The following is an 18,004-nucleotide window of genomic DNA, read 5'->3' as shown; positions in this document are numbered from 1 at the left end:
TCCAGATGTTTTTTCAGTACCCTCTGATCTCCCGGCTGAATGAAATGTTTATTAGAGGAAACCTGTATTTAGGTATGTGTTTGCCACAATTTATCTGGGGCGAAGCCCCACTCCCATCTCTGTCCGACCAATCACAGCAGAGCATTCCTCCTTTAGGTCCAACGTCAGCACCTGTTAGCTGTCACTGATGATTGGTCTGGATCTGACAAACTGGTGGTTGCTAACCAGCTAAAGCACTTCAGCAGAAGAAGTTTTTTTTTTAGAAAAAAAAAGACAAAGTGAGGGGGAGGCGCAGGTGGAAGGAGCTGCCTCCTGTTGCTACTGTAGCAGACACAGGGCATGAAATGGCCACTGCATTAGATACAAACTCAGGGGGGTGAATTGGTGAAGTGCTTCTGACATGTTCGTTGCTACAAATCTGTTTCTCACACACTGAGTCAACGATTCACACATATTCCTCACACCCTGTCTGACCTTCATTTTCTCACGTAGGCCTAATCTGAAAAAAAAAATAAATAAATAAAATAAAATAATTTATCATAACAAAGTTATTTAGACCATCAAGAGAAACCTGAGAAAAATACAAATAAATCTATTGATTCTTAAAATCATTCATGCTGCTCAAAGTAATGCCAGGCCTAAACAGCAGCACTTTCTCCTCTCAACCTGCACACGCAGTTGACAATGAGTAACCATGGCTACAGTGAGTAACCCTGGTGATAGGGAGATGCTCTGTACTTCGCTCTGAAGCACTCATTCCCATTCCCAATAAAAGAGCTCAGGTTATTATGGCCATTTAAAATGAAGAATGCACGTCAGTGCTGAACCCTTGTAAAAATATACTGTGTATGTATGTAGTCAGTTATGTTTTTTCTATAGGAATCATATCAGAGAGGCACAGAAATGAACTCTTCATTTGAGTGCATTTGTGTAATTTACTGTTCCAAGATATACTTGGAACAGTAAATATATCTTTATCTTTGATATAAATATATCTATATCTTTGTATACGAAGTCTGCCATAAACAAGATGACTTAGGTCTGTGTAGAATGTTAGGTCCCACATTCACTGTGGATTCATACATGAAATAAAGGAAATGCAGAAAAATAGAGAGCGATGACAAAAATAGCACGAATGAGGCGTGATTGTTAAAACACTGTGTGCCTGTAAACACAGACGTCATTAGGTGGAGAGGGCACAGAATGCCATAGAAATAAACATCCTGCAGAACACTGAGTGAAGCACGTTGTGTCTGCCCGCATTAACCCCTTAAGGCCTAGAGTATCATATTTGATACATGGGTTTTGTCAGTTTTGGAGACTTCTGCATCATCAGTGGGATTTTTTCCCCCTAGTTAAATTACACAGTACATTTTTAACAAATAAAAAAAACTGTTCTGTCCTCACTAAGCGTTGTCCTCGTGAACGTAGACTCAGCTATACAGACAGCTAAACACTCTCCTAATCAAAATCCAGGGAACAGGCCAATGTGTTGAGTTGGATGATTTAATAAGGAAAAAGTGTGAAACTGTTGACAAAACCAGAAATAAACCAATAAAAATGTTGCCTCAATATACAGTATAACAAACACATATTCAAAAATATGAGCACAATATTTATCTGCTTAGTGAGTGCCCGAATAAAACATCAAATGAAATCACACTCATGATCAAAACGTTAAAGAAACCACATGACATATGAGCTAGCTTAACCTCACTAACTTAGGTTATACATGCATTCAAATTAAATTCTAACTACAAACTATATCACGCCTTCACAACAAATAATAATGCACACAAGTTGTCTCAGTGATAACAAACAATATTACTCACAGATGATGCCGTTTATCAGCTTGTGAAGGCATGGATGGCAACAGATTAATGGAGGTGAAACTGCCTCTGGCTCGATCTTACAGAGTAAAAAAAATACACAAAAACAACCACTAGAGGGCAAACTGCTGCAGAACAGAAAATACCTAATGCCAGCATACTCCCCACCTGACATCCCCAGGATGTCAAACTGCACATCACTTGACAGAGTTTCTCTGCAACAGGAGTATAACTTCAGACACTGGCCTTAAGTAAAGTTTTGGAACACTGTCTCTGAAAACTTTCACCTCGACCTTCCTGACCTTCCCATCGTCACTTGGAAAAGTCCTTGTGATCAGTCCTGTGGGCCAGTCATGTCTCTTCAGTGAATTGTCTTTCATTAGAACAACGTCTCCGTCCATGAGATTAGGTCTCTCCGTTCTCCATTTCTTTCGACCTTGTAGACTACTGAGGTACTCCCTTTTCCACCTCTCCCAGAATGTGTTGGCCAAGCTTTGAACCTGATGCCACTGACGTCTGAAGATATTACTATCATCAAAGTTACCAGGAGGAACAGGAAGTACAGCAATCTTCTGAGTTAGCAGCATAGCAGGAGTGAGGATGAGAGGTTCGTCTGGATCTGTGGACACTGAAGTAAGTGGTCTGGAATTGACAATTGCAGTTACCTCTGCCATAAATGTTGTCAGGACCTCATGTGTGAGCTGAAAAGACCCAAGCTTGAGGAACATTGCGTCAAGGATCCGACGTGTGACACCGATCATCCTCTCCCAGCTTCCCCCCATGTGTGAAGAGTGGGGAGGGTTAAACAGCCATACACAGCCCTGATCAGACAGGTAGTTGGACACTTCCTTGTTGTTACAGCCTTTGGAAGTGATCCCAAGCTCTCGACAGGCTCCAACAAAATTAGTACCACAGTCTGACCTTAGCTGTTTGACAGGCCCTCTAACTGCAAAGAAGCGTCTTAGAGCGTTAATGAAGCTGGATGAATCCATTGATTCGATGACCTCGATGTGTATGGCACGCACGCTCATACATGTGAAGATGATTGCCCAACGCTTACTGTTGGCTAGCCCTCCACGTGTCCTCCTTGAGGTGACACACCATGGTCCGAACACATCCAATCCAACAAAGGTGAACGGAGGATCTGTACTCAAGCGATCAGCAGGCAGGTCTGCCATTATCTGCTCCTCCTCTCTCCCACGCAATCTTCGACATGTCACACAGTTGTAGACCAAACTGCTGACAGACCGTCTTCCTCCAACAATCCAGAAACCAGCACTCCTCAAAGCGCCTTCCGTCAAGTGTCGTCCTTGATGGCAGACTTGTTCATGGCAGTGTCTGATAAGCAAGGAGGTAACATGATGTTTACCAGGCATGATAACTGGCTGACCCTCTTCTGCTGTGAGCTGTGACTTTTTCAGTCGTCCTCCGACGCGGAGAAGACCTTCAGAATCAATGAAAGGACAAAGCTTGCTGAGAGAGCACTGTTTAGGGACCTGACCTCCCTTTTGTAAGCAGTGTATTTCTTCTGAATAGACCTGCCTTTGGACAGCAAGAAGAATTCTGATCCTTGCATGATGCAGCTGGTCTGGACTGAAAAGCAGCTTGCAGTTGTGCCAACCGTGGCAAGGACCTTCTTTTGCTGCCCTTGTAAAGGAGTAAGCAATGTGGCAGAGCCTGGCAATAGCTCTGGTGAGTGACCTCCAACTTGAAAATCGCTCAAAGCGTTTACTGCCCAGCTGAAATGACAAATTTGTGGCACAAGTCACTACTTCTGGACGTAGTTCCACATCTGTTGCGGGTTCAACTAGGCTGAAAGCTTCCTGTTTTAAGTGACAATGTTGCTTGTCTACAAGAAAGGCTGGTCCAGACAACCAGGAGGAAGCTGCAAGCTGGTTAGCTGGAATCGCTCTAGTTGCCTGGTCAGCTGGGTTGACATCAGAAGGAACATAGTTCCATTGGCTTTTGTTGGTTGAACGTCTGATCCTTTGTACCCTGTTATGAACATAGACGTAGAACCGTCTAGAGTCATTAAATATATACCCAAGCACTACTTTACTGTCTGAGAAAAGCTTGATGTCGTCTACCTGAATGTCCAACTCTGCAGACATAACCTCTGCCAGTTCCACTGCAAGAACGGCTGCACAGAGCTCAAGCCTTGGGATGGTGATGTCAGGCTTAGGTGCCAACTTTGTTTTCCCAAACAGGAATCCAACTTCGCTATGTCCTGCAGCATCTGTGACTCTCAGATAAGCAACAGCAGCAATAGCTTTGGTAGATGCATCACAAAAGATACAGATCTCCTTGCTCTGAGCTGTGGAGAGTGGGACCATTGTGTAGGCCCTTGGGATCTTCAACTCTCTTAGGTCTTGAAGAGATGTGCACCACCTCTGCCACTGTTCAAGCTTTTCTCGGGGCAGTGGTGCATCCCAGTCACAAGTCTCAGTAGTGAGTTCTCTCAAAATGAGGCGGCCCTGAACACTGAAGGGAGCAGCGAACCCCAACGGGTCAAATAAGCTGTTGATAGTAGACAACACACCCCGACGTGTAAAGGGTTTTTCTGCGCAGTCCACATGGAAAGTTAGAGTATCTGTAGCAAGATCCCAACCAAGACCCAGGCTGCGCTGCATGGGAGGGGAGTCCTGACCCACGTCCAGGTCTTGCAGGTTGCTAGCAAGATCTTCAGCTGGAAATGCCCTCATGACCTCAACACTGTTAGACACAATCTTGTGTAGTCTGAGGTTGGATTGCGCTAGCATGTCTTGTGCACCTTTCAGCACTTTGATGGCATCTTCTGCACCGAGGAAAGATTTCAGGCCATCATCAACATAGAAATGTCTGTGCACAAAGCTCCGCACTTCGGGTCCATAGTCCTCTTCACCCTCCATAGCCGTCCTCTTCAGGCCATAAATGGCCACAGCTGGCGAGGGACAGTTACCAAACACATGAACCCTCATGCGGTACTCCAGCACTTTGTCATCAAGTTGGTGGTTACGAAACCACAAGAATCGGAGGTGGTCCCGATGATCCTCCCTCACTAGGAAACTGTGGAACATCTGTTGAATGTCTGTCATCACAGCCACTGGGTCCATTCTGAAACGCATGAGAACCCCAATTAGGGTGTTGTTGAGGTCCGGGCCTTGTAAGAGCACATCATTCAATGAGATGCCTTTGAACTGTGCGCTTGAATCAAAGACGATCCTTATTTTTCCCGGTTTCTGGGGGTGATAGACACCAAAGGAAGGTAAATACCAATACTCTTTGTCAGGCTCTGGTGGAGGAGCTGGCTCAGCGTGTCCATTTTTGAAAATATCCTCCATGAAATCTATGAAATGATGTTTCATCTCCGGTTTCCTATTCAAGGTACGGCGAAGTGACATCAGTCGGCTGAGGGCTTGCTCTCGATTATTTGGTAAACGTGGTCTTGGACTACGAAATGGCAGGGGAGCCACCCAGCTGTTGGAATCATCTTTCTTGAACTCCTTGTTCATGATCTGGAGGAAGATTTCATCTTCGATGGAGGGTGCCAGCTTATCATCCTCTTTTGAATGGCTGAAGACCAGCTCACCTAAGCTTGGCCGACTGGAAGTCAGTGTGTCAGGGGATATTAGCTGTTCCTCTATGAACTTTTCTTTGCAGATGATCCTGTTCTCACAAGGCTTGAAGTAGCTTGGTCGTCCATTCTCAAGGACATTGGTCTTGAATGTGTTGACAGTCGGCCGGTGAGCCCCACCGAGACAGACGTCACCGACTATTACCCAACCCAGGTCCACTTGTTGGGCATAAGGTTCGTTGTGACGGCCGTTACGCTGACTGCGCACTTTGTGAACTCTGATGATGTCCCTCCCAAGTAACAAAAGTATCTCAGCTGACGCATCAAGAGGAGGGATCCTGTCAGCAATACACCTGAGATGCTTGTGGCTTTGGGCGGCTTCTGGAGTAGGGATTTCGTCCCTATTATTGGGAATCAGGTTGCACTCAATAAGAGTCGGCAATGATAAGTGCAACTGTCCATCAGCTGACTCCACCATAAATCCAGAGGCCCTTCTTCCAGCAGTCTCGGTGATTCCTGAGCATGTTTTGAGGGTATAGGGGGAAGCCTCACCCTGGATGTCAAACATGTCAAAGAATGCTGATCTGGCTAGCGACACATTGCTTTGGTCATCCAGCATCACGTATGTCCTCACCTTTTGGTCTGGGCGACCCTTGGGATACACACTGACCAGACAGATTTTGGAACATGATTTACCTTTAAGACCCTGACCACACACGGCTGTGCATGAAGAGGCTGCTATGTCAGTGACACACTCGGTAGGCTCCCCACCATGCTCTGCAGAAGGTGGTCTGGAACTTGGAGCCCAAGGTGCCGGTCCAGGATGGAGTGCTGCAATGTGCCGGTCGCTGTCACACTCAGAGCAGTGGGTGTCAGCTTTACACTCTTTAGCTTGGTGAGTTGCTGAAGCACAACATTTAAAACATATGGAGTGCTCCACCAGGAAGCGTCTTCGCTCTGCAAGTGGTCTTTCTCGAAAGCCTCTGCATTTCCTGAGGGAGTGAGGTTTCTTGTGGAGAGGACACTCTCTGTCTAGATCAACGGTGAGTCCTTTGGAGGACTGAGAGGTGGGGGGGTTTCCTACCTCAGTTTTACTTACGGATAAAGGAGGTTTGGATTTCCATTGTTTGGAGAAGGATCCGTCACCTTTGAACACAGCTGAACTGAAGTTAGCAAAAGCAAAGCTAGGATCATTTCTCATCTCTGCATGGTTATACACGAAGTCCACAAAAAATGAGAAAGGGGGATATGGAACTTGGTGCTCCCTCTTATAGCGAGACCCCTGAGTTATCCACTGTTCTTGGACATTGTGGGGCAGTTTCTCCGCTATAGGGTTTATTCCCCTTGCAGTGTCTAGGAAGCTGAGCCCTGGCAAATATCCCTCTTGCTTAGCAGCTTCGATCTCTAGGAGCAGGTCTCCGAGTTCTTGAAGCTTCTGGTGATCTCTATTTGAAAGCTTTGGGAAGTGGTTCAATCTATCGAAGAGAGAAGCTTCAATGGCCTCTGGAGAGCCATAACACTTGTCCAGCCTTCGCCAAAGCATGTTCAAACCCATGAATGGATTGTTGACATAAACTGCCCTTATCCTCTTGGCGTGGTGTAGCGACTCCCCACCAAGCCACTTAATGAGCAGGTCCAGTTCTTCACTAGGTTTGAGGCTAAGTCCCTCCACAGCGTTAACAAAGCTAGATTTCCATGACAGATAACTAGCAGGCTGGTTATCAAACACTTTTAGTCCAGCTGTGACAAGGTCTCGACGCGCCAGATATACAGCTAACTCAGATACACCTTGAGCCTCCAGTGGTGAGCGGGGTGGAAGTTGGTTTGTTGAGTCTGTGCAGCGATGTGTGTGCATGGAGGGGACATCTCTATCTGTGTTAAAAGGCAGAGGGTCAGGGCGATTCTTTCTCTGGTTGCCTGGGTGCAGGCCTTCAGCCGAGCAAGCAGAAGGATACGGCTGTTGTGTGTCACGACTGACGCAATGAACTTTGATATCTGGGAGGTGTCTGTGTTGTGGTACAGAAGCAGCAGCCTGTGTTTCTTTCTCATTTTGAGCTAAAGCATAACTCTGCCCTGAAGAGAAATGTGCTTGGATGAACTCACCAGTTCGCTGTAATGACTGCTTCGTTGCTTGAGCATGACTGGCTTTACTCCCAAGGTCACAGTTGTCTAAATCCGCAGCAGCCTCAAACACTTGAGCCTCTGCTGAGGCAGCCTCAGCTTCACACTCTTCTTTTAGTGCATTCAATGTAGCCTCTATGCGTGCTTTCTCCACTTGCATGTCTATTTGACGTTTTGCATAGGCTGCTCGTGTGCGTGCAGCTTCCGCCTTTGCACGAGCTTTAGCAGCAGCGGCACTAGCTGAAGATTTATTTGAACTTTGCTTGGAAAATGCAGCTGAGGCAGCACACTCTGACCTAACCTCCAGGCTCTGAATATCGGCGTCAATAGGGTTTGAGCTGGACATCGTTTAATACAGGCAGGTGAATGGGTCTTCAAATCCCGTAAAAAGATACAGAAGAAGCGAACGTAGCCTCTTTGATGTTTTTCTTCTACTTAGTGGTTACTGGTGGCGAAGAAATAGGCTGCCGAGATTCCTTCAAAGCTTGATGTGATGATTCATCTTTTCACTGTTCTGTCCTCACTAAGCGTTGTCCTCGTGAACGTAGACTCAGCTATACAGACAGCTAAACACTCTCCTAATCAAAATCCAGGGAACAGGCCAATGTGTTGAGTTGGATGATTTAATAAGGAAAAAGTGTGAAACTGTTGACAAAACCAGAAATAAACCAATAAAAATGTTGCCTCAATATACAGTATAACAAACACATATTCAAAAAATATGAGCACAATATTTATCTGCTTAGTGAGTGCCCGAATAAAACATCAAATGAAATCACACTCATGATCAAAACGTTAAAGAAACCACATGACATATGAGCTAGCTTAACCTCACTAGCTTAGGTTATACATGCATTCAAATTAAATTCTAACTACAAACTATATCACGCCTTCACAACAAATAATAATGCACACAAGTTGTCTCAGTGATAACAAACAATATTACTCACAGATGATGCCGTTTATCAGCTTGTGAAGGCATGGATGGCAACAGATTAATGGAGGTGAAACTGCCTCTGGCTCGATCTTACAGAGTAAATAAAATACACAAAAACAACCACTAGAGGGCAAACTGCTGCAGAACAGAAAATACCTAATGCCAGCATAAAAACCTCACCATGTTTTGGTGAGGTTTTTTTCCCCACAATCCTGATAATGATAAGCAGAAGATAATGGATGTATGGATATAGAAAATACAATAAAAATTTAAAAACTCATATATGCAAATGAATATTTAATAAAAAAAAAATCTAAAAACACATGATTTGGGCTATAAATCATAATTCATAAATATTGTAAGTGTCACTTAGTAGTGACTTGGATAACTATTTAGCTTTTGATGATAAGAAAATTTTCATATTCTGCATGTTGATATTTGTTGAATGATAAATACAGTGTTTGAGTCCACATATAAACTAAGTTTGTACATAAAGAGTTAATAAATGAATTCAAATGGCCTCTGCAGTCACCAGATTTCAATCTAGTAGAGCACCTTTGGAACCTCTGTGGTGAAATGAGAAATTTGCATCCTGGATGTGCCACCGACAGATCTGCAGCAACTGTGTGATTCTATCAGGCCAATACAGAGTGAAATCTGAGAGCAATGTTTCCACCAGGATGTCGAATCTGTGCCCTGTTGAATTAAGGCAGTGTTTTCAGGTAAGAATGGATCTAAAACGATACTAACAAGGGCTACGCAGCAAAGTATATTTTACTATTCAAATTAAAAAGATTCATTGCTTTACTGTAGAAATATCTTTTTGCCAACAGCCATAATTGTAGAATCAATATTATATTTTATTAAATATATGTGTTGTAGGATAGGCTTAATCACTGATGACATATTTCCTTTTCGTTCCCAGGACATAAAATACTACTGTTTATTACACACAAGGCGTGCTTGGGTGTAAAGCAGTGATGCGTGTGTCATGGCAATAGTGACAGGGGTTTCACTCCTAACTTGTATTTCAAATCAAACCACAACCTTTCTGTAAACCTAACCGAAATGAAAATTAAACTGTAAGTGAAAGAGGACACAAACCACAGCTTCTGGTCATGATTGATTGGTTTGTATTAGAAACAGAGGCTTCAGCTTTATTATAGCCAAACACGTTTTATAACCATCAGTTGCAAACTTACAGTGATTTACAAACCAGCTATTGACCAAACAGTAAGCAGCAATAATAATGACTGTTGTAATACACTGTTAACTAAAGTTAGCGATTCATTTTTATTAACAGTGGCATTATAAAGTGTTAAGAAGTCTTTTTGCATTTAGGAAAATCTGCTGCGTTAACACACAAACTTAAAAATGGATCAGAATCATTATTGCAAATCTGCACAGTGGATCAACGTGGCATACAAGAATATTTGAAGAAGCAGTTAATGGTAAACACGGAGTACTTATCTTTTATTTATTGGCATTTTTCTTTAGAATGCATGAGACTGATTTATTCCAGCTTTTATTAAGAAATGATAAACTATGTATTTAATTAAACATTTGGGATTTAGGAGGTGTTGCAATGCTTTACCAACCGTGGCTCTTATTGTAGTGGTTTACACATTTGCCTACCAAACAAAAGATCTCTAGTTATTTTGCCTGGAAGGAGATGGAAATTTTTTTGTGGTTGCATGAGGAAGGGCATGTGGCATAAAACTCTGCCAAATCAAACATGTGGAGCTACCTAATGTGGCAATCCAGCTCAGAAAAGATGAGCTGACTGCTTCAACCAGTTTAACTGGTTCCTGTTGAATTTGTTTTCCTCAGGTTTATCTGCTCAGTATTAGCTACTCAAGCTTGTTGCAATACACTGTTTGTTAACTAATTCATGCACCTGTTAATTTAACTAGAAATAATTCATTGCATCTTCCTTCAAAAATCAATCTGCTGTCAATTGATTTTGCCTCTGCGGTTGAGAACAGTGCTATTTTTTTTAGTTCAAGAACTCATTTCAACTTGTTTACATTTAAGTAATTGGACACCAACAACCTGCTTAATCAGAATAAACCTTGATTACTCTGCGCAGTTGTCTGGACCTTCTTTTACACTCCGTTGTTGTTATACTCCCAAAAATATTTGCTCACTAGAAATGCAAGATGGCAAAGTGTAGATCACTTAGTTAAAGGTATATTGGCAGAAAATAATGAAAGAGTTGTCAGTGATTTGCTTTAAAGACAACAGGATACCCAGAAAAAGAATAATGTAGCAGAAACATTGTTTCTTTTTTCTTTTATTATCTCTAACACGGCGAGCTTCAACAGCTCAGTCTCTTGTCGCGTGAAAAAGTCCCCATCTTTGGTCTCCACTGTTGGAACGTTCCAGTTTTTCTTTCCATCCATTCACTATTTCAAAATAATCCTCTTCAGAAAATTCCTGCAGGGAAAAGATACAGGTGTGTTGGATGGCACACTAAAGGAGGAATTTAGCTTTCTGTCGTAACACAATTATGAAGGTGCAATCTTTGACACACTGTGTGGTTGTGGTTGTGCATTCCCACCTTAATGAATTCATCTTTAATGACCTCTGCTCTCTGCAGCTCTGTCTTAATCACTTCGATGAACTGGGCTGTGCGGTCTTCGGCTCGAACTTTGCTGAAACCAGCCTCCTGAATGAACTGTAGATGGGGAGGCAGAGGAGGGATTAAGCAGTGTGGGGACAGCACCATCAACTGATGGACTGCAGTAGTACATACATACAAAGTCTATTCTCTGGACATAATGTTGGAAAATTTGGCTGCTTCTATATTCTTCTAAACACATTTACTCATAAGTGGATCAGTGCACTGCTTATACTGTTAAACAGGATTTTGAATTGCAAAAACAGAAAATATAATCTACATATCAGAAAAGAGTCCAAAGTTTTAAACTACTAGCATTTTTATACACGAGTATTTTTACCTTGCCATACTCTGAAGGCGTATACAGGACATAGCCTCTTTGTTTCACATAGGCCTCGAATGCTGGGGTCCAGGGCTTCTTCCCACAGCAATAGTCACTGATAAGCAACTGTCCGCCTGGCTTTAACCATGACTGGATATCAACAAGAACAAGATGTTTGTTACATTTAGTGCTGTATCATTTTTTCTCTACAAATTACAAGAAAAGTTGGGAAATTCATGAAATGAAACCATTTAGACTTAAAGAGATGCACACATGGAAGCGTTTGAAGAGGGCTAGTTTATCATCTATGTGCAGAATTGTGTCTCTGCTGTAGATCACATCAAATGAATCTTCTGGAAATGTCCTTTTTGTAGCATCGGCAACCTCAAACCGTACCTGAGGAACAGTAAATACCATTAAAGATTTGGAAATAAATCATTAGTCCAGCCATTAACTTTGGTGTTGTAATCAACAGAATAACATACGTACTGATGGAACATTCTCTGCTTTTGCCCTCTCTATTGCAATGTCCACCATGTTGTCTGACAGATCCAAGCCGAGCACTTCCACTCCAAATGCCTGAAAAATCACATAATAATTGCCACAGTTATAGCTTTTACAATAATGATAAGTGCCCTAAAATCAACATTGTAAGTGTGGCCTGTGACTTGGTTGCTCTTACCTTTGCCATGTAGAAGTCTCCTCCACCAATGCCACAACCAACATCCAGAACCTTCTGTCCTGGCTTCAGGTTCAGCAGGTCCACAAACTCCTGTTAGCACAAAAATGTTGTCTTTGATTCAGCCTGGCTTTGAGGCCAACTTTGTAAAGGTTATTTTGGCTACAAACTTTTATTTCATAGTTACTGAGGCCACTACGGTGTACATATTAGGACAGGGGTGTCCAACTCCAGGCCTCAAGGGCCGGTGTCCTGCAGGTTTTAGATATCACCTTGGGTCAACACACCTGAATCAAATGATTAGTTCATTACCAGGCCTCTGGAAAACTTCAAGACATGTTGAGAAGGTATTTTAGCCATTTAAATCAGCTGTGTTGGATCAAGGACACATCTAAAACCTTGGACACCCCTGTTTTAGGACATCTGCAGGTCTCAGGAAAAACGTCCTCAGACATGAGCTCAAAACAGCCTCTGGCATCAGACTAAAATGTCAAAAAAAATGGCATCAGATGACATAGACCTTCGTGGCCCACCCTATCCCAGAATTCATTACGATTTTAAGGTTGAAGAAACGTTTTGGAAAAAATGGTGACCGGTTTAAGCAAAGCAGTCCAGAAATAAACCTTTAATAGTAAGTGCTGAGTTTTATCAAATGTTCAGCAGAGAAGAATCCTAAAAAGCCGAACTGAGCTAACTTTTGGCCAACTTAATGCGGCACAGGTCCTGCGTGCTTTGGTTGGTTGGTTAGTTGGCTAGTTAGTTTTCTGCTGAAGCTGCGTCTGTTTGCCAGTGTGAAGCCAAATGTACTTAAATGTTTTGGGAAAAAACGAGCAGACGGTTCACTTTTTGAGGTAAGTGTGTTCTCCAGGACCAAACATGTGACCCGTGAACTGTGGTAAGGAAACAGACTGATGTAACCAGGATGTGCTGAAGTCATATTTACATAAGCTCTCATCCTGTAAATTGCACGTTCATAAACTTAAAGTGTGTGTTATAGTATTCTATATAAGAAGTCATGTATCTGTATCATCTTTCTCCTGTTAGATGCTCCCTTTTATTTATAATAAAATATCAATAATTTAAGACGTATTTGTACCTTCAAAATGAAATGAGACTAGTCTTGTGAGCTACACTAGCAAACTAGTTTACTAACTAAAGTTAAGATAACTGTTAGCTAAAGGAACTCGGCCCATGGCTGTGGTGTTCTCAGCTCATACGCAGATGAAACATCACAATTTTCTGCAATAAAAGTAAAATAAATTACATAAAATAAAGATTTTCTCTATTTCAGTCATTCACCGCGGCTCTAGCTGATATCGTTGCGGTTGCTAGACAACAGGAGAAGTGCATCTTAGGCTAGATCTTTCAATTTAACAGCCGTTCGCTTCCAGTCTTTGCTACCAAAAAGGGTCTGAATAAAATTGCCAGTGCATTTAATGCAAATTCTGCACCAGACTAAAATGTTAGACGCTCAGAGGTCTGAATACTTACAGAAGCATGCAGTTTTCTGTGTTATTTTCTGTAATTGTGTTTATAACTCAAAATCATATTTTTGCATTTTACTTGTTAAATTTCCTTCCAAGACGCACTTATCATTTGCATCCAGCCATATTATTTGGGATTTGCCTACCTTGGTGGTGCTAGGCCCTCCTGTGCTGACGTAACCAGCCCCAAACATCTTCTCATAGCGCAGGATGCCACGTTTGGTGTACTGCTGGTTGTCCAGGAATTGCTGGAAGGTTTTGAATCCATTCTGGCTGTTCGAGGAGCGAGTGACCTTCTCTAGCAACCAGCAGATTTGATTTGGATTGTTTTTCATCTGTAAGTGTTGGATGGATGAGAAGGTGACAGAGATAAGTAGTAGTAAAACTACATGTCCACACACCAGCATCAGAAACTGCCATGTGCTTTTTTCAATCCTAATATGACTCAAATGTCTCTACCTCAACGTAGGTCTGAACTCTCTTTTTCAAGACAATGTCGAAACCAAACGTTTGGCCCTCTTTTGGCTCCGTCACTTGCACTGTTGTAGTCATGTGGCTATATTGTGCCTCAGTACGGTAGCAGGTGGGGTTGAAATCCATCTTACTGTCACCTTGGTAGAAAATTATGAATGAAAACAAACTAATCTCCATGGAGCATAGAAAGTGAGCAGTTAAAAGAAGGTGTACAGACATCTAATTAAATCTTTTTGAAATATACAGGCAGAGGACTTCATACAATCTTTCTTAAGTTACCTTCATTTAGCATAAAGGTTTAAACATTGAATTTAATTCTGCATCTGTACCTGACCGGTGGTTGCAGGATTCTCTGAAAAACAGAAAGCCTCCAGGCTTCAGCCAGGTAAGCATTTTTTGCATAACCGAATTCAGCTCCTCGTCACTCAAATACATCAGTAGCCAGTTGGAGAAGATAAAATCAATGCTGAGGAAAAAAAAGCATCATTCTTTTATCACAGTAACCAACAGTATTTTCAGTATATAACAAATAAAGCTGTGTGTGTCGTCTCTCTGCCTTTCGAAACTGGCTCCTTTCAGAGTTACTACTTCCACTTGTACACCTATGATGTGTGCTGGAAACGGTGACCTTTTAACTTATGTTTCATTTTGGGGAAGTGGACAAAGTTGTGGTGAATGTGTATTGTGGCCATAGTACTTCTGCCTTTTCTATGCACTGGGATTCATGATAGCATACGCTACAGTTAAGGCAGTTTCTACTAAATGCTCCTCCTAAGATGCCTTTGGCTTGGAAACTGCAGACTCTCCCCTCTAGACTATTTGATCTGTGGGCCATAGCTGACAAAAGGGGTGATTCTTCGCTCTCTGCATGTTTAAGGTCCCATAGGGACACTACAGATGTGCACGTGCAAGCCCTCAAAGAGAAAGCTAGAAGCAGGATGTAGGAAGATAGATTTCATGGAAAAAATGTGTCATTTCATTTCACTTAAAAGGGCAAATGTCAGCTTTATCGTTTCCAAGGTAAGCCTCTGCTGAAGCCACTTCTGCGTATGTTAAATATACTCATTTTCTGACAGTTTATCCAGATGTTCTTGAGATAATTCAGAATCAGGCCAGTAGACCAGCTGACTCACAGTAGTGCCATTCATCGAACCACGCCATTAGTGAGGTTAAATATTAACGACGATATCTTAACACACACCTGTTTTGGGGAACATCCAGCTTTGTGACATCAGCTTGGAGGAAGGTACCATTGCTATGGTGGCCATTTTTCTGCCTGTTCTTCTCTATAAACCTTTCCATGAAGTCCACAGCAGTCACATGGGCTGCCTTGGTCAGCAGGTGCTTGGTGTAACGACTGGATGCAAACATAAGAATATAAAATGACTTTTGCTACATATATTCATCGAGTGCTCCTCAGTCATAAATCTTTATACTAAATGAAGTCTGAACCCCAAAAAGTTGATTCTGTTCATCTGGACACTGCAGGTTTCCCCAACCTTGTAAACAGTACATTCGTATAATGACTGGAACTAGCCTACTGAATGAACAATGATCTGTGAGTTCAGTTTCTCCATCATTAATATGCCATTTTAAACATTTATTAAATATTACAGTACTCCATTAGCTTATACTTCTTCTACTAAATCCCTGTCTTTTAAAGCACTGACTTTCTTGTCTTCTTGTACTGTTTTCCCAGGATTCTAAGTCTATTGCAGCTGTGTGCTCACCCAATTCCTGCTCCCAGCTCCAGCACTTTGCATCCCTCCAGGCTAGGCAGCATGGAGAGGATCTCTGGCAGCTCATGCTGAGTCAGTTCTTTGGCACGAGAATCCAGCATCATCTCCTCCACTGTAGCAGCCTTAGAGTGCTCCTTCCAAAACTCTGTCATATTGCTACGAACTATCATAAGAGAACACACAGGGTTGGCAAGAAGCTAGATATGTGTGTAAGTGGGTGTGTGCGTATGGACACTAATAATGATGGCAATGCAGTTACAATTTATGAATGTGCAATTAAGATTTAATTCCCATGGGATGATGTGTCAAAGTTCAAGGGTACCTGTCTGTGAATCATCTATCAAGTATATGACAAAAAAGAAGTGATCATCAGGTTAATCATGTTACTTCTAAGTTATTTAAGATGTAAATTATTTTTTAAATTTATTTTTAAAGAGAAAAAAACAATCTGAGTTCATTTAACTCACTCAAATGTGAGCTTTTGGAAAGTTTGACAAATGTTCATATAAAGGGCTCTACCCCTTAGGCTAAAGATTCTTCTGAGATAAACTCCCACAAACACTGTGGCCACACAGATTAACCATTAATCTAACCTGATTAAGCAATCCCAAAACACTCATTTGGCACATAGACAGAATATTAAACCAGAATCAGTTTCATATTACACTCGTTCGCTGTCACAGTTTGCAAAGTTTGGTTTTGTTTGCTTTTGTTAATATGACATGCTGTTATTTCCACAACAGGTTTTAGCTGCCTTTTGTCAAAAGACAGATTATACTACAGTTGTTCCACAACGCCCCTCCACCCACCTGAAATCCCCCATTCATTCTTTAATTTTACAGAGATCCAAGAAAACCATGCACAGTAATGTGCACAAGCATATAAGACAGTAAACATCAGGCTACCGCTTTCACTCACAAATTTCCCCATGTGCTTTACACCAGAGACACACACATCCACAGGCTAAATGACGCCAACGCGGCAAAGTGGAATCTAAGATTCCAGTGACGAGGTGATAACAGGGTGAGAGACAATCTTCGTGGTCCTTTTTTGAGGGATAACTGCAGGTTAAAAGAAAATCATTTGACAGCTTTGTTCAAATCACCATCACATTCCAGCACAGAGCTCACAGTAGGATTACTTCCACCAGTTGAGTGAACAATTACAACACAATAACACAGCAGCTCAAACAAAATCCAAACTTTGGTGTAATCAGCTCCCTCTGGCTTAAATCAACTTTTCAAGAAAGTTTCACAGTAGTAAATGAATAAATAAATAAATAAATAAACAAAATGAATACATTTGATCTGCTCATACCTTTGTCCATTGTGGTTTTTGGTTGATTATTGTAAAATTAATCTATGAAGTGAGAAATCAGTCTGATGATTAACGATCGATCTCCTATATAACAGAAAGCAGATGTCACTTCGTGTGTGGGCTCTTTAAATAACGGGACGAGCGTGGCGCGTGGAGGAGGTGGTCGCCAGGTAGGAAACTGGCCATTAGGATGCGCCCAATACGAGGGCATGGGAGGGGAGCACACACACACGAATCACCATGTGGGAACAAGGGTCTGCAGAGAACATAGAACGGATTTGCATTGACACTGGGCATAATGCAAAGCCTACGTGCACAACACACCACAGACGTCCAGAAAAATCCCTGGGAGACATGTCAGCCACAGATAGTAAGTTGACAGAATGCACTCACATCTTTTTGCACGATCGTTGCCTCGTGTATTTCCCCGCGGCAGTCTGCCTCACCGGCTCCCGGCTCGTCGCGTCTCGGTTGTGCTGACACGTGGAAAATGTCTGGCGGCACGCGCAACATTGTGCAAGATTGCCTCATACTGTTAAGGTGGAAAGCGTGAGGTTATGAAATGCGCCAGGAGTGTAAGTAGCCCACAGTTTTCACAAGGCTTTATGAAAACTGTAATTAACAGTTAATTGCTAATATCTAATTTTCGCCCTCTTTATAAAGAAAGCATTAGCAGCCAGTGGGGTCCCAGGCTGTGAGCTATGAGAAGTTAGTGAATAACATATATTACTTAAGTATGCAATTAAAAATGTATGAGAAATTAGTAGAATTAATAAGTAAAATAAAACAATTAATTTGTCATTAATAATAATAAGTTAATAAACCATTAAACGATGATAAACAATTCAAAAAGCCTGCAGAGAGTGTGTAACTGAACATTAAGTAGGCCTAAGTTGTTTTAAACCAGACTGAATCGTACAAAGAGATCA

At 42.1% G+C, this 18,004-nt stretch overlaps 2 protein-coding genes across 4 annotated transcripts; both read right to left on the bottom strand.

The window, feature by feature from the left end:
* Positions 1 to 1,416: 1,416 nt before the first annotated feature.
* LOC308408667 (uncharacterized protein) lies at positions 1,417 to 8,527 on the bottom strand. Its single transcript, XM_080901034.1, has 2 exons — positions 8,454 to 8,527; positions 1,417 to 8,148 (listed from the first exon to the last, which is right to left on the bottom strand). The coding sequence occupies exon 2, from the start codon at positions 7,847 to 7,849 to the stop codon at positions 2,027 to 2,029; it is 5,823 nt and encodes a 1,940-aa protein (XP_080757160.1). The 5' UTR covers positions 7,850 to 8,148; positions 8,454 to 8,527; the 3' UTR covers positions 1,417 to 2,026.
* A 1,186-nt stretch (positions 8,528 to 9,713) lies between these two features.
* Positions 9,714 to 17,552, bottom strand: pmt (phosphoethanolamine methyltransferase). 3 transcript variants are annotated; one of them, XM_080901156.1, is made up of 13 exons: positions 17,469 to 17,525; positions 16,677 to 16,819; positions 15,750 to 15,921; positions 15,221 to 15,376; positions 14,349 to 14,485; positions 14,005 to 14,156; positions 13,692 to 13,880; positions 12,065 to 12,154; positions 11,872 to 11,961; positions 11,656 to 11,778; positions 11,401 to 11,532; positions 11,001 to 11,117; positions 9,714 to 10,876 (listed from the first exon to the last, which is right to left on the bottom strand). In XM_080901156.1, the coding sequence occupies exons 3-13, from the start codon at positions 15,908 to 15,910 to the stop codon at positions 10,766 to 10,768; spliced, it is 1,458 nt and encodes a 485-aa protein (XP_080757282.1). In that variant the 5' UTR covers positions 15,911 to 15,921; positions 16,677 to 16,819; positions 17,469 to 17,525; the 3' UTR covers positions 9,714 to 10,765. The 3 variants fall into 3 exon arrangements, with proteins under 3 accessions (XP_080757282.1, XP_080757281.1, XP_080757280.1); XM_080901155.1 differs by lacking the exon at positions 16,677 to 16,819 and having other exon boundaries at positions 17,469 to 17,552; XM_080901154.1 differs by lacking the exon at positions 17,469 to 17,525 and having other exon boundaries at positions 15,750 to 16,896.
* Between the last annotated feature and the right edge of the window lie 452 nt (positions 17,553 to 18,004).

Source organism: Rhamphochromis sp. 'chilingali' (assembly GCF_963969265.1).
Source record: "Rhamphochromis sp. 'chilingali' genome assembly, chromosome: 13".
Taxonomy (NCBI): Eukaryota; Metazoa; Chordata; class Actinopteri; order Cichliformes; family Cichlidae; genus Rhamphochromis; species Rhamphochromis sp. 'chilingali'.
This window is presented reverse-complemented; position numbering and strand designations above follow the sequence as displayed.